This window comes from Corella eumyota, chromosome 5, assembly GCF_963082875.1.
Source record: "Corella eumyota chromosome 5, kaCorEumy4.1, whole genome shotgun sequence".
Classification (NCBI taxonomy): Eukaryota; Metazoa; Chordata; class Ascidiacea; order Phlebobranchia; family Corellidae; genus Corella; species Corella eumyota.
In genome coordinates, this window is record NC_137494.1 from 390,328 (window position 1) to 410,899 (window position 20,572).

General features: G+C 31.0%; 1 protein-coding gene and 1 long non-coding RNA gene across 2 annotated transcripts; one reads left to right on the forward strand and one right to left on the reverse strand.

The window, feature by feature from the left end:
- Positions 1-3,731: 3,731 nt before the first annotated feature.
- LOC145752171 (multiple PDZ domain protein-like) lies at positions 3,732-18,769 on the forward strand. The gene is made up of 20 exons (XM_082568398.1): positions 3,732-3,764; positions 3,853-3,929; positions 8,015-8,115; positions 8,375-8,601; positions 9,393-9,511; positions 9,890-10,088; positions 10,537-10,724; positions 11,534-11,717; positions 12,168-12,294; positions 12,877-13,019; positions 13,371-13,581; positions 14,048-14,251; positions 14,483-14,588; positions 14,717-14,878; positions 15,467-15,555; positions 15,654-15,753; positions 16,270-16,343; positions 16,818-17,577; positions 17,694-18,106; positions 18,569-18,769. Exons 3-19 carry the CDS (start codon positions 8,017-8,019, stop codon positions 18,089-18,091), a joined length of 3,390 nt encoding a protein of 1,129 aa, XP_082424524.1. The 5' UTR covers positions 3,732-3,764; positions 3,853-3,929; positions 8,015-8,016; the 3' UTR covers positions 18,092-18,106; positions 18,569-18,769.
- On the reverse strand, positions 17,339-19,948 carry LOC145752173 (uncharacterized). The gene is made up of 4 exons (XR_014283777.1): positions 19,812-19,948; positions 19,580-19,658; positions 19,256-19,377; positions 17,339-18,087 (listed from the first exon to the last, which is right to left on the reverse strand). It is a non-coding gene; the product is annotated as an uncharacterized LOC145752173 (long non-coding RNA).
- Positions 19,949-20,572: the final 624 nt, after the last annotated feature.

Consider the following 20,572-nt stretch of genomic DNA (forward strand, 5'->3'; position numbering starts at 1 on the left):
AAACTCAAAGTCAAAGTAACACTGTAAATGTTTAACAACTTACCCCAAAAAAATGTAAAAGTTGGATGATCTAAAAAGCTTATTTTTGTTGGCTGCCAGTCCAAGAGAACTGAAGAGCCAGTTATCTTATTAACATTCTTTTTAAGAAACTTCTAATTATTGATCGCATGTCAGACCCTTGGCAACAGAAAGCCAAAATTTTAATAAACTGTAAAAAAACAGCACCTAAATAAGTAGGGGTTGAACCCACGACCACATGTGGTGTAGCAAGTGTTCTTACCATTACACCAAGCTGCCATAAAAGTAAAATATAAAGGCTTTGTTACACTTACTTGCTTCAACTAAAATTTCACAATTATACACTCTAAAATCTCTTTGAGGAATTATCGCTTTTCTTAAAACATCCTCTAATATTTTTTTCTCCTTTAGTTTGCATTTACACAACCTGTATATTCATAAAACATAAATAAATTTAGTAATCAACCAAAAAAACATAGAATAACCACATTAGGATATTAAAAGCTTAGGTGTATAAATTACATAACAAGCAACCAGTCTGGAAAGTAGGGCAATGTGCGCGCACAAGATTTTTTCATTAAAAAAAATACACGCCTTGAATTAGCGTTTGACACGGCTGGTTTCTTAAAAAAATGTGCACGCGCAGTACTGACACGCTAACATAAATCTCGCGTGCATGCCTAGACCGGAAATTTTGGTAGGCGTGCGGTTACGCATTTTTTTACGCTTGCACGCACGAGATCTCGTCGAAAACTGCCCTACTTTCCAGACTGGACAAGCAACATGCAATTTCCCTAAATGATAAAAGCATACATTTAGAAATAATATCATTAATACTCGATGCAAAAAAGTAAAATGCCCGACCTAAACATAGAGTAACAACTGTTACCCCGACCCAGTCTTGAGTTGCCTGTAGCAGTTTGGGATATTATAGATTATAATTGCCGGATAATTAAGCTGCTTTTCAAGTGCTGGCTCAGCAGCCCAGCAGGAGTTTGTACGGTTTATAACACCTTACTTAAGGGCCCTACAGCATGAGATCAGTGAGAATTAAACCCACGACCTCATAGTAGTGTAGCAAGTGTTTTTATTACTACTGACTACACCATGCTGCAGGTATTTTATTTGCTATTTTTGAAACTTAATACTGTCAGACTGTTTTACAATAGTTGCTGATTTTAGTTCTCACCATTTATCAAAACAAAGTATAAATGTTTTTAAACTTTTCTGCCTTACTAAACTGTCTTAAACACGCTTTTCTGTTATTTAATCTAAGTTTTAGTTTACATGCAAACCTAAAAAGACAAAACATTTCTCAGTTCAATTTGAAACGTAACTTCCGGCTCGCGCAAAAATGTGACGCATGAATTGGAAAGTTTATCCTCAAAACAAGTTATTAAATTCAATGTTTTTGTAAAAGTTTTAAAGAATATTACAATAATAACATAAACATTTTTATTGCCTAATTTAAAAAAAACATTAAATAAGAGTGCATGTGCTAACTTTTAGAAAAAGTATGCCTGCAAGTTTGTCCGGCAGCGTGGTGTAGTGGTAAGAAACTTTGCTACACCACCATGAAATCGTGGGTTTAATCCCCACTGATCTCACTCTGTAGCGCCCTTGAGTAAGGCGCTATAAACGGTATGAACTTCTGCTGAACCAGCACTTAATCAGTAGCATAACTATTGGGTAATTATAATCTATAATATCCCAAACTACCACAGGCAACTTAAGACTGGGTCGGAGTAACTGATGTTACTTTATGTTTAAGTCCCGCATTCGACCTTCCCATATCGAGGATAATGATGTATACAAAAAAGTTGACTGTATGTTTCGCAAAGCTTTAATTACAATTGTAATTTGTCTATAAGTAATATCATAGTAGACCTAAAATGTCCTAAATATTTTTGAAGGTAAAGTCAAGTTTTCAAGCATTCGCAAAATATAAAACACGTAATATTATGGTTAGCTTATCAATGACATTTGTTTCTTGCTTAAAAATAAGCCAAAGGTTTAACGTACATATGTATACATATGTTAAGTTTAGGAAATTCTGCGTGAAAGGCAAGAGAGATAATTGCAGAAAAAACGCGGTAATTTTATTCATGTTACATATTCATGAATAATATAACAATCGAACCTGCATATTTAATTGTTAAAATAACAATGGTTTTATTAAACATTTATTCCACACTTTCTTATTGTTGTAAAACAATCAATACAAAATATTGAATTAAACATTAAATTTAACAAGGGCGTTTATATTATAACAAGTTTTGTTATGCAAGGGAGTTAACATATTTATAAATCGCACCACAACATTCTAAAACCGATTTAAATCGCTATTAACATAACCTAACAGCAGGAAGAAAGTTATAAGTTAATATTTTTTTATATACATCATTATCCTCGATATGGGAAAGCCGAATGCGCGACTTAAACATTGAGTAACATCAGTTACCCCGACCCAGTCTCGAGTTGCCTGTGGCAGTTTAGAATATTATAGATTATAATTGCCCAATAAATAAGAGTGCTGATTAAGATTGTATACCGTTTATAGCGCCATATTCAAGAGCGCTACAGCATGAGAGCAGTGGGGATTGAACCCACGACCTCATGGTGGTGTGGCAAGTGTTCTTATCATGCTGCCCAATTTAAATCGTAGTTATCAAACAATTTAAAAATATCAACAAAATTTAGAAATTAAATTTTGGTTGTAGATTTTATTTAAGAATAAAAGTTGAATTTTTGTTCCATCAACCGCAACTGACAATAAAAAAGTTCTTAAAACCCCTTATTCAGTATTAAAGCACATTTCAAGCGCACTTTACATTCTTTTTCACTACACGAGAATCTATAGGGTTACGTGACCTAAGATATGATCACGTGACAGTGTTATAATCCCGAGTTAGGAAAGTGAAGTGCTTTTAAGCGTTTTTCACGTATTCTAGAATAAAGACGAATCGCGTTTGATTTACGACAATAAACGCACGACATATAACAATACAATAGTTAAAGGTATTGTAGTTCATTTATTACGTAAGAATAGTATTTTTGAGGTAACAATAGAATAGATAACTGTATCAAATCAAGAAGTAATTTTAAAGGTAATATTACAACGTAGTAAAATTATTAAATTCTATGTGAGATTATAATTTATTCAGCTAAAGTCCGTAAGCTTATGACAGTTTAGTAAGGTTTTAAGCAAGAATAAGTATGTTAAAAATACTTAAATTAGCAAGACATTGGCATTTTGCTTTTAAAAATTTAAAATTTGAAATTTAAAAAATATGAAAATAAAATATTTTGAATTTTTTACAACAATGTTTAATATTTCAACGTTGTACATTACTTGCTTTAAGTAAAACTGCGACAACAATTTCGCTACAAATTCGTTTAAATAGTGACGATTTAAAGCAAACAATGGCTTATTGTATACGCAACAGTAAATCATAATTGAATTAGAATGGTTTACACAATAGAAAAAGGTTTCTACATCGAACCTATAAATATGAATTGAACTTAAAAAAGACGTCGACATAACGTCACAATATAAAAATTGTTACGTCTCATTGGGTTTTATTTACTGAGAAATTAATTATTTATTCAAGAGATAATTTTTTAAAAATAAATTAATTTTTATTAATTTTTTTGCAGATTGAAAATCTAATTTAATTTATTTAAAATTATTTTTGTTTAGCTCTGTTAAATCACAATACACTACCCGCTCTGGAAAGTGGAATAAAGTGAGTATTGTTCGTTTTTATGACGTTTTGTGACGTCACATAATTAACTCTTAATTGATGAAGTAATAATGCAATTATGACATCACAGGAGAAGGAGAACCAAACTTCTTTTCGGGTATGACAATTTTGCATTAGACTTAGAGGGAGAAGACTTACCTGAAATAGGTAAACAACATTTTATTATTACTTTATTTTATAGTGAAAAAAACCATCTTGCTACCCATAAAAAAACTTTCCTTATTTCGGCTCAAAAACATTTTTGAAGTACAAATATTTTAGATAAAAAGCCATTGTCGTGATATTCCTTGTTTGGAATGCGCGAGCGAAAATTTTTTTTTTACTTTTTGCCTTTGGGTCCAGTGTTTACAGATAGCTTAAACACATTACAACAGCAAACACTTCCCCAACAAAATATACGTAAACCTATCGCCCTAATGTGATATAGAAAATAGAGAGGAACGAATAACACTTAACTCGGTAAACCTACGATACCAAAACACTAAAAAACGTATTTTTTAGTTGAAATTTACACTTTTTCCAAAGGTTGAATTTTTGAGTATAGTAATAAGAATAAATATTCTGCAAAATTAAAACCCGCATGTTTATACCATATTAGATACCTTTGTTATCGAGTTTTATTGTCGGATTTATTATTTATTTAAGAATATTTTGTTAGGCTGGTTTGGTGTATTGTTATTTTAAGCAGAGCGTTGTACTAGACATGTACTTGAAATAAAGTAGACGGGTTGTTACTAAATTTAAGCCATTAGGCAACCTGATGCAACATTTAAGTTAACATCATGTTGCGCCCAAAAAGTAAACAAAACTATGACGCATTTGTTTCAATGCAAATATTGGTGTATGCAGACTTGTAGGGCTTTTAGTTTTACGTTTATAAATTCCACAAGTTGTAATATTCACATACTTCAATTTAACGCGATTTCTTTAAAATTAGAGCTTGCTATTGTTTGGCTTAATGGGTCAATTTCTTTACAAATTAACTAGGTTAAGGTTTACGGCTTTTGCCAAGTAGGTGTGACTTATAGTTATTATAGAATAACAATTTCTTGATTATTAGTCATCAATTGTTTGAGGACATTTATTGTTTGTGCACGTGACAATTGTATTTGTTTTAAGGCGACCTATTTCGATAATTTTAATATGTTTATTTTAAGGTTTAAACTATTAAAAACCATAAATGACTACTTCATAATAAAAGTTATATATTGCTGTTCAAATCTAAGACTAAAACTCTGTCTTAGTAGCACTAAGGGGTCACGTAATTCAATGAAAAAAAATGGTAAATTTTTTCCCGATGTGTTTGCCTACTTAATGTGTAAGTGGGGGAATTAATCATTGGGTTGTTTAAGTAAATGTGTTTGTTTTATAATACTAAATTGCTATCACAATTCTATCTTAAAACTATATAAGTTATTTCTAAAAAAATGTCTAATTTAAAAATGTATACAAACTGTTTAATTAAGTGTATGAAATTCATGTGCGCTTGCTTTTATATAAGCTATTTTTATTAAAGTACTAGGTTGTTTATTTTATGATTTTACGACAAAGTCAGCCCATTTCTATAAATAGAAACTTGAGGCAAAATATTAGGAAGGTTATTTAATGCATATGAATCATATACAACATGCCTTATAAAATATGTGTTAGTTGGTGTAACTCTACCCCGTCGCCCTCTAAGTTAATAATTGACTAACAACCCGCCCTATAAAACTGTATGGGAACTTATATACTTAAGGTTAGGCACAGTAAAACACTATGTCGCCGATATATGCATTATGTTGGTACTTAAAGTTTAAGATATTGTAGAAGTTTAACCTTAATCAGGCAATGTTAAGTATAGCAAAACGTAAAATTTCTTAGATTTTTTATTTTGTAATTTAGTATTTGGTTAAGTTTTAGTTATTTTTAATTTGTGTAAAATTTTTAGTTACAACAATTTTGGAAAAATTTTTTTTACAAAAGTATGTACATATATAAGAATTTAAAAGAAAATTATTTTGTAATTATTTTTAAAATTTGTAATTAAATGTGAATCTAATATCTTTTGTTTTTAAATGTTTTGTTACTTCGAATTAAGTTTATGGAAAATTCCACTACAAAGTTAAAGTTTAAGCCTGTCATTGTTTACCCTTGGAGTAAACTTAAAAGCAAATGTGTGTTTAATTTATTAAAGCAACGTCAGGTTAACATAACAGTGAACAAGTAATATGCAGGTTAATAAAACAAGAAAGTTAGTTTTTAGGTTCAATTTTTGATCTTATATTTATTTAACTTTATAGTGGTTGCTCATCAATCTTCTAATTTTATTGTTACATAACAGCTCTGCACCTTCATTCGCTCTTTAGTTTGTTTTAACTCTTTTAAAGTTAAATATCTAGGTAACCGTATTTGTAAAACATTAAAATGTCATGAATATGTGCCTGGAATTTGTGATAGAGTTACGTAGTAAAAAGTTTTAACCTATTAAGTGCTTTTTTTGCAATCTTAACGTTTGTTTTATAGATTTTATCAAAAATTAAAAATTTTTAAAAATATTTGTTGTTCAAGGTAACGTCTCTTGATTATTATAATTTGGTCGTTAAGTTAACGATCTATTTACGAACATGATCTTTAATAATTTTCAGGTATTTTTATAGCAATTGACTGATTAAAAAATTGCAAAAATTGAACTCATGGTTATTATAGAAAAAAAATATATGTAACATTAAAAACTTGGTTAATTTGGTATGCATTTACAGCCTTATAAACACATAGCATGTAAAGCTGTTTAAACTGTTTAGTATGTTGTGGGATTAAAGTTAAAGTTTGTCAATGTTTAACTTAATTCTTGGGCAACATCCTTAGGTCTACATGTTTAATGTTTTGACACGGTTCGGACAAGTTTTACAAGAAGTTTGATCCCTAGTAAAAGTTGTGTTGACCGTTCATCTAATTACTCTTAAGTAAACTTAGGACTAGGTTGTAAACATTGTAACACAGTATATTGTAAACAGGATGTATAGACTTAATATTGCAATAGTTTGTTTAACTTGTTTAAACTTTACGTTAGTTTAAAGTTGATATTAATAAATTTGTACAATTCTCCAAAGATATATAATATTAATTACATTTATGTTTATTAGCCTAAGCGACGTTTTATATATCAATCATTCGCTTAGATGAATTTTATCAATATTTTTATTGACAGATAACATTTTTATTTGGTTTATGATAACAAATGTTTCAATTTGAATACTAATTATCATTTTTTCAGTATAAACAGTAATTAGGCAGCAGCGTTTTAATATCTTGCTTGCAGATGTTTGATAACATCTCTGTGTACACAAATTCGTTCTAGTAACATAAAAGTTAACCTAATTATTTGCCCACATGCATATCATGCTTAGGACAAAGTTCGGTGTTTTGAACCATCAAAACACACCTTGAATACTAACCAAACATTTCCTTAACAATAAATGACCAGCTCCGAATTTTTGACAAATATTTCAATGTGTAAAGAGTTGACCAAGCATTGGCTTGATTGATGTTGTTTGCCTTTGTTAAATATTGCAACATAAGAGTGAAGCTTACTTCAGTGTGACTGTGCAATTATATTGCAGAAGTGATTTAGTAAAGTGACTTTAATTTAAAGTTTTTTATTAGGTTTGGTGGCAAGGGTACATGAAGTTCATTTTATATATCAAATTAAAAAAAATATGTTTATTTAAATTAGTTTTCTTTGCGCTAAGGATTTAAAATTGTTAAGGCATGATTTTGGTCAAGTTAGCTACTAAAGTTTTCTATGTAATTCAATTTAAATCTTTAAATTGGTTTATATTTGTTGAATTATAAAAGCTGCATTTTTTTGCCTCTGTTTTAAAAAAAGCTGCCTCTGTATTTAAATAAAAGATATTAAAACTTACAAAAGCAGAACAAAAATCTCTAATTAGTTAATTAGTACAGGAATGCAAGGGCAGTTAAATGTTTTAGCAAGCTATATTCAAATTAAGTTAAACCACACTAAATGTATCAGGACTTTTTAAAAGACAGTAAAATTTAAATAGGCACGATTATGTATTGAATCATGATAAAATTTATTTATAATATTGATTTTACCAATACATATCATAAGATAAAAAATCTTAAGCCTTTAAAAAGGATATCAAACATAATGATTTTATCAAAGTTTATTTACTAAACAATATTGATATGTTCTAGAATTTTGTGATTGTTTTAAATTTGTAATCTAGTTATGACGTCACAAAACGGAATACGAGAATGTTCTATTAAAAAAGAACCAGAAGAGGAATTCGAGTTCTTCTTGAAAGTCGATGATGTCAGAAAGGGGCAGGTTTGTGACGTCATTATAAGTTGTATTGTGACATTTTTTAAATAAAAAATCATTTTAGAAAGGAAATTAATATTTTTTAAATTAATGTTGTCTAGAAAAATGATTAATTATTTATTTATTTTAATTAGTAAAACGATAGTTTATTAACAAATACATTCATAACGCCAGTCCCGTTACTTTATTATAGCACTTTTACTAACAAAAAATAACTTTTGTATAACAAACTGATTATATTTTAATTTAATATTTTACAATTTAGTTGATAACATCGATAACAAAAGACGGACCAGCGGATCGGGCCGGAGCAAAAGACGGAGACCGGGTAATCGAAGTGAACGGAGTGAATGTTGAAAAGCGGGATCACTCCGAAGTTGTGGATATGATCCGAGATAGTATCCCTAAAAACTTGGTAGTGTTTAAAGTTGTGGATGAGGCTCATGATCCAAATATGCCAAAACCGAAACCGGTAGAAGCGCAAGTCGCAGTGTAAGTTAATAAATAAGGCAGTTGGTTTAATTTTTGGGTTCACGTTAAATGTCCGTACCCAGACAAAACTGATAAACACTACGTACCTCCTATATTTACTCGTAGCTTGTACGTAACTCTCCTACGCAACGCCTTTTTCGTTTTGCCAACCCTATCTAAGTTTGTTGTGTTTTATCATCTGAGTCTTCAAATATATGTACCCTTACCTAAACTCTATCTAAGTTTGTTGTTAAAAAACATTGTACCTTTACAATGTGCGGACGTTAATTTATAGCTAATGTATATTATTTATTCGCATAGGCTACATTGCGAGAGAGCTATCTCGTTAATATTACGTAACTTCTAAATTCGCTGGTTTCGAGAACGTAACTTTTTTTTGTTGAGTTACGTACAGTTAACGTGAACCGATTTTTGTCTATAAACTATAAAGTAAAGAATTTTGTTAAAAAACACAACACTATTTTGCAATTTTTGAAAAAGTTGGTTGTATGTTTTATTTTACTATTTGTTAAAACGCAAGAATTTTGTTCTAGCTGGTTTATTTTACTTTTATTTTTAACAAGGACAGATGTCTGTTAATGCATTTAATAGTAACCGGTTTTACATTATAAGCAAACGAATTCCTTTTGACGAGATTTTTTATAAGACCATAAACTTGTGTAAACACCCCATACTGATCTTTTAAGACTTGTACAATGTTTCACTAACACGACAATAATTTATGCTTCTCTTTATAAACCTTTACGAGATTTTAACAAGTTTTTTTGTTAAATGCAATAACATTTTTACAGCAGGAAAACAAACGGGAATGCTGACGTCATAAGCGACCTTCGACCAAGGATTTGTAAAATTCCAAAACTTCGAAATACTTTTGGGTTTTCGTTGCAAGCTACAACAAATGCAAGAAGCGGTAATTTTACTAGTTTTTAAAAACTTGTCATTCAACACCTTAAATAATTGAAAAAAATACCAATTTTTATAATTTAACAAAGTTTTTATTTTTGTTCCTTAATAACACTAGCCAAAAATGTATAATTAGGATATTTGACAGCTTGTGTTTTATAATATTTGTGCGTGATATTTTCTGGTAAATTATTGACACTTTAAATATATTTAAGTAAGGCAAATAACTAATCAGTTACTGTAATTGCTTGTAAATCAAACCTACGTAAAGATCAAATTAAACTAAGTCATTAAATGGTTGTACACACCAAGTGTGTAATGTACAAAAACTTTTCTTAAAGCAAAATTTATTTATAAATTCTTAAAACCATTTTTATATATTCAGGGCACTTTGTAAAAGGTTTGATCGAAGGCGGACCAGCTGTGGAAAGCGGACTACGAGAAAATGATCGGATCATCGAAGTAGGCGGAGTGAACGTGGAGAAATTAAGCCATGAGAAAGTTGTCGGATTAGTGAAAAAAAGCGGAAACAAAGTAACCTTGCTGGTTGTGGATGAGGATACATATCGACACTTTATGGCAAAGTAAAACTTAGTTTAAAGCTTGATACAGCTATGGCTAAGATTTCGACTTAATATGTAAAGTTTTATTAAAAACTTTGTCTACAACAAAATTTTTCTGAAATATGGCGTTTTTTAAAACGATAGTGTAGTGAACCCGTAATGGCATCGAACCACGCGCCAAAAGGTTTCGGGTTCAAGCCGCACCAATGCCACACTATTCGCCCTTAAAATCGGCGTTTACGGCTAGCTTAAACACGTCACAATCGCACAACTTTACCCTATAAAAATTTTAAATATAGCGTTGCTGTTAATAACCAAAATTAAAAAACAACATCTAGTGTGGAAAAAACATCGTAATTATATTCAAATTTTCTAATAGTTTAACAATAGTTTAACAATTAAACAAATCTTGTTCCAGTATTTTTCAAGTTTTCGTTTAACAACAAAATTACAACTTTTTGTTTTGTAGAAAAATCAAGATCAAGGCAAAACGCGCGGTCAGTACCAGTGAACACGTGATCTCCAATTCTAGAAATCAATCAACATCATCAACAACACCGTTAACAAGCAGTGACGTCAAAGCCAGGCTTGTTCACGTCACAAAGGCCAACAATCAAGGGTACGGATTCTTTTTGAGGGTCAAGAAGGACGAAGAAGGTTTGGAATTTAATTTTAAAAAAAGTTGCTACTTTTTGATATTAAAAAAGTTGCTACTCTTTTGATAATAAAAAAGTCGCTACTTTTTTATATTAAAAAAGTTGCTACTATTTTAAGTTGCTACTTTTTTGATAACTTACAGACATTCAGCTCAAGATATAACAACTTTACTTACCCTTGCTTTTATATACACTATTCATATAATTACCCCACATTTTTAAATGATTTATTTTTCTTAAGCTACAATATGACCATAAACATTTAATATCAGGTATTTAATTTTCGACCTAACAGAATATTCTCGATTTAACAGAAGGTTTGATATTTGTTTTAAAAAGGGTTGCTATTAAATTAGATATTTTGCCTAAAAGATAACATATATAAATTTTTAAAACACCATTTATATAACTACTTACATTTTTAAATTGAGCATTTTTTAAAGATACAACATGGCAAAATTTAATTTTAGTTTTTTTATTTAATTATTTTTTTTTACCTAACGCAATTGTTTTTTTCTCTCTTTTATGTTGCATAAAATGTGCAAGGACTGCAAAAATGCAGCCCTATAATGCTTATTAAACATTCAGGCCGTTAACCTGTGTTTACGATCTATTTACATTCAGGTTAATCATTGATTTTGAGTCAAGGTCTTTGTTCAAACCATGACATATTTCTAGGTCTTCATCTCAAGCAATAATTTTAAATCATCGTTTAAATGCAGTTACTGATGCTGTAACAATTCCAATTAACTAAAAAATAGTAAACTATTTGTGATGTCACAATACATAACTCGGAATCAATTGTTTCAGGAGAATTTATCGGAGCAGTGGCGAAGGGAATGGCAGCGTCTGAATGTGGTTTGATGGACGAAGATCGCGTCGTTGCAATCAACGGAACAATTGTATTTAACAAAGAGCATAATGACGTCACAAACCTAGTTAAGGAGGTTCCACAACACGTGGTGTTCTTGGTTTTTGGACCCGAAGCTCAAAAGTAAGTTTTAGTAAGCATTATTACACTGGCATGGAATTGAATTACAAAAGATTATGGGTTTGAGGCCTAACAATGCCACAATATTTGCATTAAGCTCGCAGTATATAAATAGCCCAAACATGTCACAACAGAACACCTTTTCTCATAAAAATACTAAAAACCTGTTACCTTAATAAGTTACAGAAAAAAATAAGATTTTAATGTATTGTATGTCTTCATACTTATATGCAAAAACTGACCTTCATTAGTTAAGCCTTGATTTGTCTACAAACCTATTAATGTAGAAGTTTTAAAGATAATTAATAACATGTTTACAATCGCCAACCTTATACAAATAAGCAGATAGGTTGAAATAAGGGGCATTGTAGTTAATTGCTTTTTAAAAACTGGTTGTATATTAAGTTAATAACACCTTAATTTGGGTTATCATTTTGTGTAATTATTGTTTAGAAATGCAAGTCAAAACGGTTTGTTGTCGACGTTAAAGGGCGCTACGTTGATGTTACCGGAGAAACCACGTGTAGTGCAAGTGAGCAAGGGTGATGATGGGTATGGGTTCTATCTTAAAATGGAAATGGTAAGTTTAATAGAGTGTCATATATTATGCTTTTCAATGCTTTTCCATAGCGATTGAAACTTGCTTTCCTGTTTAGTAGTATCATTTTAAATTCAATTATACAAAACATATTTTGCATAAGAATAAAGTAACAAATTCGAAGCAAAGTTTAATTAAAATAAAATTTAAATTCGTTAGTTGTTAAACTGCTGACCTGATAAATTCTCCTTAATTCTTGCGACGCTAAACTTTAAATATTTTAAAGTTTAAAACACACAGAAATAGCCTAGTCATGCAAGGTGTTTGTTTATTAATTAACACATTGTCATACCTTTGGATACGATGACTATATAGCAAAGTCATAGTTACTATACTATTACCATAAGTTACCACATGCCCTTTCAGTATGTTTTTATGTTTTTTTTGTTGTTTGCTAATTTTAAATTTGATGCACTTTTGCGCTTGTGCATGACAAACTCATAAAAAGTTAAAACAAATACAAATGCGTAAACAAATCGTAAAACGTTGTACTTTAATCTCCTAAATTTTGTTTTATTTGTGCAAATATTGCGACAACTATTATTCTCTTCTACCGTGTTTTAGAACAACCCAATGCATATAATTGGCGACGTTGAAGATGGATCTGAAGCCCAAAAAGCTGGGTTGAAAAACGGCGAAGTTGTCGCTTGTGTTGGGGACTATGACGTCATGAATAAGTCTCATGACGACACAGTTGGAAAGATCAAGTAATTTTAAATTTAAGAATAATAGATAATGTCTGGTAATAACTTCGCATAAAAAGTCAAAAGGTTTCGGGTTCAATTCCAGCCATTGCCTTTTCGCGTTTAGCCTAGCTTTTACAAATAGGATTAAAAACATGGCTCAACAGCACACCCTTTGTACAAAAATGTAAAACTGATCGCCTCTTAAAGTGTTTTAAAAAAAATAAATTCTAAAAAGAATGCTTATACTTTTTTTATAGCCTTACAATCTAAACCTGCATAAACAATTCAGTTATTTTTTATAATTTCAATAAAATCTTTTGGATATGAATCACAATTCTAGAATATTAATAAATTATTTTTTTAATTACTCAGAGATGCCGGTAATGATGTTACGCTAACGGTAGCTTCCCGTAAAACGATGGATCTGCTTCACAAACTAAAGATCTCGGTCACACAAGAGTTTCTTAACAACTGGCCCGGGGAGACCGGGACTGGAATCCCAGATTTTACCGACTTTGATCGATTTTTTGCCGCCAAAGTTGTTGCAAAAGTTGCCGAAGTTTCCCATGCAATCGAACGGCAGGTAGATCGAGAAATATAAAATTAAAAAAAAAATTATATTCAATTCTGGTAAATAAACCGGTAGCGTGGTGTAGTGGTAAGAACACTTGCTACAGTACTATGAGGTCGTGGGTTCAATCCCCACTGCTCTCATGCTGTAGCGCCCTTGAGTAAGGCGATATAAACGGTACAAACTCTTCCTGAACCAGCACTTCATCAGCAGCTTAATTACTGGGCAATTATAATCTATAATATCCCAAACTACCACAGGCAACTCAACACTGGGTCGAAGTAACTTATGTTACTCTATGTTTAGGTCGTGCATTCGACTTTCCCACATCGAGGATAAAGATAAATACAAAAAAATAGCTTAATAGGCACCTCTTTATATCTTAATAAACCATACCAAAGTTGTACAATCTTCATACATTTTACATATTTGACTAATCTTAGTATACCCATACTTTATAAAACCTTTACTTAACCAGCCAACCTACGCAAAGATTAACAAAACACGAACGTGCAAATTAATAAAAGAAGGCGGCGGATTTGGGTTCTTTCTACGGGACGAGAATGGTCACATTCTGGGCAATGTTGAACAAGGTGGCGCTGCAGAGAAGGCCGGGGTACTGGAAAATGATCGAATTATTGAAGTCGATGGAGAGAATGTAGAAAATGAATCTCACGACCAGGTAAAGTTATATTTATAAATTCATAATGGTAACATATTTACAATTTTCAAGAGAAAAAATAAATTAAAAAAGCAGCTTTATCGTCGTTTTATACATATTTAAAAATGTAGATACTAAAAGGTTGAAAAGATTTTTTTTTTTTAGATTTTTTTAAGCTGGTAATTTTTTGTTTTTGTTCCTGAGTTAAAGTAACTTTCCTGTTTTATTTGTTTCTATTGTTTTTGCAATTAGGTTGTTGATCGTATAAGGAATGCAGGGGACAAAGTCACTTTCTTGGTGAAAAGTTCAGTTAAACGAGAAGCGGTTCAAACTGTCGAAGCTACATCAACATCTGAAGGTGTGTTAACAAAATTAATTAGTCCTTGCCCATGTTTTTGACAATTTTATAGTGATACAAATTCCACCATAATTCCCATTGCTTTTTAAAAAAAACTAAAAATATTCAAATATTTTTGCACTGTTTAGTGGTGACAGAATCTGCGGTCCCTCTTCCACGCTTGTGTGTGGTGACCAAAGGAGACGGGGGATTCGGGTTCCACCTAAACGGGGAGACCGAAGGAAGACCGGGACAATACATAAGGAGGGTTGTTGGTGACGGTCCCGCCGATGCAGCTGGACTTAAGAATGGTAAGAAACTTGGTTTTTGAAAACAAACTTGCAATCATTTTAATATCTAAACTACACACGTATTTTATTTATATTTTTAAAGCGTGTGATCATACAAACTTTTAAAGCATGTGAACTTATATTTAGCCTTATGTTTCGCTGTTTTGCTCTGATGTGGTTTAAAACAAACCAAATCTTTTAATTATAGCCTTTAAAATTAATTTTTACTTACGATAAATCGCCACGCGGCATAAAATATGCCAAAGGTTCAATTAACAGATGCCGCGGTTAAAAATAAACCACAACTTGTAGAAAACGCTTTGATATATTTAAAAGTAAACCACAAGTCCTTAAACATTCTTTAATTGTTAGATAACATATATTTGAACTTTCGAAACCCTTTTAATTGTTATTTAAAAACGGTAATTTTTTGTGTAAAAAAGCGTTTAAATTGCCTTCACTGACATAGCCATACTGTTACCTATTAGCTATACCAAACGTATAGAATGGTTATAGTGGGTATTTATTTGTACCACAATTAGTTGAGCATATACTGAAAAATTAAAAAAAAATGGAAACATTTTTGTAATAAAATTTATTTATTTTCAGGTGATCGAGTCATCGAGGTCAACGAGGAATCGATTTCGGGGAAGACCCATGAAGAAGTTGTTCAAATTATCATCAAGAGTGGTTCAAAGGTATGACGTCATTGTTGATACTGTCATGTAATGTTTACAAAAAAATTTTAGAATTTTTTTGAACATTTTTTTATAACACTTTTGCTTATTTTTTTTAGATTACATTCCTTGTTGTTGATGAGGAAGCAGACATTTACTATTCAAAGAAAAGTATCGCCGTAACCGCAGCATTACTTATCGCTAAAGCTGTTAAACAAGGTAAATTTAAAGATATAGAAAAAACTAAATAATTTGAATTTGTAGCAATTTTTTTGGTATATATTTGTCCCCGATGCGGAAAGGTCGACCCAAGAGCGTAAAATGGAGTAAATTTTGTTTTTGACTCTGTTTTGAGTTTATTGAGCTAGTTTTAAGTGTAATTGTAACGTAAACAATTTTATTCGTGAAGCCTTGAAGTTCCTATGGTGCCCTATATCATGTGCCTTGATTGTAACATTACTGTGTTTCTTTTTGTGATGTGTTGTCCCGTACCTAAATGGGCCTTCAAATTTAGCGTGGCGCTAACGTAAAGTCAACTCTGGTTGGGCGGCCAATTTAATATAGACTAATTTTTTTTGTAACCATATACCTTCTCATTAGATTTTAAATTAGCATGAGTTTATGCCGTTTATAGTGCCTTACCTATAAGAGTTTTGGTTGGGTCCTACCCAGAAGATTAAATAGCACCGAATTTTTTATTACGTAACAAACAATTTACAATTTTAATTGTTTTAGATGATGACGCAGCCATGACAAGATCGTCATCAACATCCACGATAACCGAAGCCAGCGTTCATGTTGACCCAGAGGTAAGGTTACATAAAAAAAACTTGTTTAAAATCTTGTTAAGTCGAAGATTGCGTGACTACATGTCAAGCTAGTTAGCATTTTTAAACTCCTATATTGGTGATTTTTTTTACCTAAAAGTTGATAAAGTTGGTGTCACTGAACACAAAAATGGTTTTAATTTCAAACAATTTCACTTAAAGTTATGCATTTTAATTAAATTCAAAAAAAGAAGCCTTGTTCTTGATGACGTAGAAAGTACTGGCTTGTATACAATACGCTACTTGGTGCTTTCTACGTCACACTAAAAAACATGGTAACCTGGTTTTTTATTTGCACCAATTTCTAGTATTTTTGAAAATTAAATTGTAAGTACCACAGACATTTTTAAAAGGTTTTAAAGACATTTTATGATTCAGTGTCAACCATACTAACATGCTATATAAATCACTTACAAAATTGCAGAACTCTCCAATGTAGCACTTTAAACTTTTTAGGAGGAACCTGAGATCGATTTTCCTCCCCCTCCGGATGCTCAAAGTCTTCACGAAAGTCTTCACAGTCAGCTGGAGGTTCTCGATCAACTGGACGAGTCCATTAAAGATGATGACGCAGTCGATGGCTTAGATGACGTCATAAGAGATGAGGAAGCTCAAGACGAGTTCAGACAAGAAATTGTCGACGAAGTCAAGGAAGAGATCGCGGAAGCTATTGTTGAGAACATTGCCGATGACGTCAGAGAAGAAATAACCGATGACGTAAGAGAAGAAGTCGCCGATGAGGTCAGAGATGAAATCATCGAAGCCATTCAAGACCAAATTGCCGATGACGTTAAAGAAGAAATCGCCGATGACGTCAGAGAAGAATTCGTCGAAGCGGTTATGGATGAGATTGTCGATGACGTCAGAGAAGAAATCGCCGAAGCGATCGTCGAAAACGTCAGAGAAGAGATTATTGATGACGTCAGAGAAGAGATTATTGATGACGTCAGAGAAGAGATTATTGATGACGTCAGAGAAGAGATCATCGACGACATAAGAGAAGAAATCGCCGATGACGTCAGAACCGCGGTTAAAGTCGCTGTGGCGGCCGAGATTGTTCAAGAAGTTCGGGAGGAAATCGAAGAACGACAAAAAGAAGAAGCAAGAGAGGAGTTCGTTCAAGATGTAATCGATGACGTAGTTGATGACGTCATCGAAGAAAGAATTGAGGACAAAGTAGAGGAAAGAATTGCTTCCAGGAATTCTTCAGTAACAGGTTGGTGTTTTAGCGTATTTCTTAATTAACATGTGATATCGTTAAAATTGTATGCCTATGTCCCATAATCTAATTTGAAATTCCATTTTTGATACTTTAAAAAGCACATTTTTTAGATAATGCTCCCACGAGTCCAGTTATCCGAGGTAAACCCACGAGGCAGTCGAACCCAACAGCAATCGTTCCAATGGGCAAGGAAAAAGAAAATCTTGAAAAGGTTGTGGGTGCGCTAAAAGCCGTGCAAAGAGCCCCCCAAGTCTCAAGTGCAACAAGCAACAATGATGCCCCATCAGCCCCGCCATCTTTCCGCAACGCCCGAGCTATGTTCGAAAAATCCAATTCCAATCAAACGAGACCAAGTTGGGTTAAACCAGCTCCGGTGGTGAAAAAAACTGTGGTGAACGGTGATATCAAAAAACAAGCGGCGCAGCCTTCTGCAAAACCGCTAGCAAAAAAGGTTTCCGCAAACGGAATGATGTTTAATATCGTAGAAACTTCGTCCGTTTTCAACTAAACAGTCAATAAATATGTAAGTTGGTATGATTAAAATCTAGTATTTTATATGGTAAAAATGTTGTAACACAGTTAACCTTTAAATAATTTAACCGACAGCGTTGTGTAATGGTAAGAACACTTGCTACACCACACATGAGGTCGTGGGTTTAATCCCCACTGACCTAATGCTGCAGCGCCCTTGAGTAAGGTGCTATAAATGGTATAAACTCCTGCTTAGCCAGCACTTAATCAGCAGCATAATTTCCGGGCAACTATATTCTATAATATCGGAGTAACTGTTTTTTTTAATGTTTTCTATGTTTATGTTTAAGTCGCGCATTTGACTTTCCCACATCGAGGATAAAGATATATACTTCAAAAAAAACATGGACTAGTGTTAACTTAGCACTATGCAAAAATTTGACGATATGGAATCAGGCTTAGAACGTAAATATTTAATTGTTGTCAAAATTATTTAAATGTTGTCTATTTTTAGGTTGTATATATTCGACGAAAATGCACGTAGATCAAAAGTACTGAAAAGAGCCTTAATAATACAACGTGCATTTATATCTTATTTTTCTTGTATATTATTAACTGTTTTACATATGTGCGCAAATGCCTATTAACATCTGTTAAATGGATATATTAAATACCGTTTGTTTATTTTAAAAGATGGTGTAAATATGAAAAACAAACATGCCAATTAAAATTTTATAGAGTTATGTAAAATGATTTAAATATGTAAAAAAATGTTCTGTAATTGATTTTATATTAAACTAAAATATCTGTAAACATTGTTTCTTCAAACTTTTAGTGCTAAATTGTAATTTGTTTTGTTTATTTTTGATAAATTATTTAATAATGTGTTACGTACTAAAATATCTTTATTGTTAATTGATTTCGTTCTTCAAAAAAACTCACTTTTAGAATTTTGTAATTTCGGTAATTTAATCTAAAATCTTTTAAATATTATTGCAATTTGTCTTAAAAAGGAAAATTATTAAAAATGTTTACTTAAAATCGTCGACATTTTGCGTTTTAATTCTATTTTATTTTTTCTTGATTTACATTTGATTTGTGAAAAATCATTTTATAACTGTAAATGTAATTTATAATTTTTGAATAAAATTAAAATGGTTTAAAAAAAAAATTGTAAATGTGTTTTCAAGTCAATACTTACTCTATGAAGCTTTTCTCCTTTACAACTTAAAATAATTCTTTTTTCTTTTTTGTGCCTTTTTCCTTAAGATTCAATGATGAAAAGTGACACTCAAACAGCAACGACAATAACTATTAGTTGGACTAAAATGCTTATTCAGATTAGTAACAAATTAACTAAAATATAGAATTTAATAGAAATTTTTGTGTGACTAGATCATTTACAAAATGTTGCAATTTACAATAAAAAAATCAAATACACTTAAAACTAATTTTTGCCATATATCGAAAATATTGTTTCTTTCAAACAACATATAGATTATACAGCTTATTATTCCCTGGTTACCTTAAGTTTTTATTGTAGATTTTCTATACCAGATTCCATGTTTTTGATATATTTAAATTGTCCCAAATAAAGAGTGTTACTAAAATAAATAATATAAACTGGTTTAAATGGACACATCGTAATCAAATCACTACAAATTTGCATCACCGTTTTAACCATTTTTATGTATATATCTTTATCCTTCCGGTTAAACCATACATTTACTGCTTTATCATATTTTTATAATAAATACCTTTTAAAATATTTCCTCAATATAATAATTATATTACACTAGTACTCTTAGGATTTTATCTTTATTTGTCAAACCAAGTTGATAATGCGATTTGTCTTCGATGGATTTTATAACTGTTTGTCTTCATCTTAATAATAACAAACATAAGAAACATTATCAAAACAAGTCAGTATTGCAGTGTTGCCAAATTAAATTTTTTTTATGATTCCCTTTTAAAATTAAATTTTATAAATTGTACAATAAAATTTATATTATTCTTTGTTTTAAAATGTATATTTAAACATTTTTATTATTATATTTGTTTAGTCTTAAAAGAAAATTAAAGTGAATTTGTTGAATATAACATTTTAGATATTACCAATAATTTTGTCACTTTTGGTTTACTGATCAATAAAATAGTTTGTAACCATTTTAATAAATATTGCTGAGGTTTTTTATAAAATGAAATGTGTTGGATTTAAGTTTTATCTATTTTGCAAAAGCAAAGGGTAAATTTGTAAACTATACCGTGCAAACATATTACAAATGCTTGTTTCTTCTAAAACGGATATATTTTGTTTCTTTAAACAATTAAAAAGGGTTTGTGGGAGTGCATTAGTGTACAAACTGAATGATTCATTATAATAACGGAGGAAATAATAGCTGTTAATGTATACGTAAGATTTTTTAACCATCTAATTATAATTTATAAAAGTTCTTATATATTTTAAATAAAGACAACAAGAATTGTCAAAAAGTTTTAACTATCATATATTTTTGCA

What these genes read in the sequence shown, in the direction of transcription:
- LOC145752171 (XM_082568398.1), top strand. Translation starts at nt 8,017, where the DNA reads ATGACGTCACAAAACGGAATACGAGAATGTTCTATTAAAAAAGAACCA. An exon ending in GACACAGTTGGAAAGATCAA is followed by an intron (nt 13,020 to 13,370) that starts GTAATTTTAAAT and finishes TTAATTACTCAG; the next exon opens with AGATGCCGGTAATGATGTTA. An exon ending in GCGTTCATGTTGACCCAGAG is followed by an intron (nt 16,344 to 16,817) that starts GTAAGGTTACAT and finishes TAAACTTTTTAG; the next exon opens with GAGGAACCTGAGATCGATTT.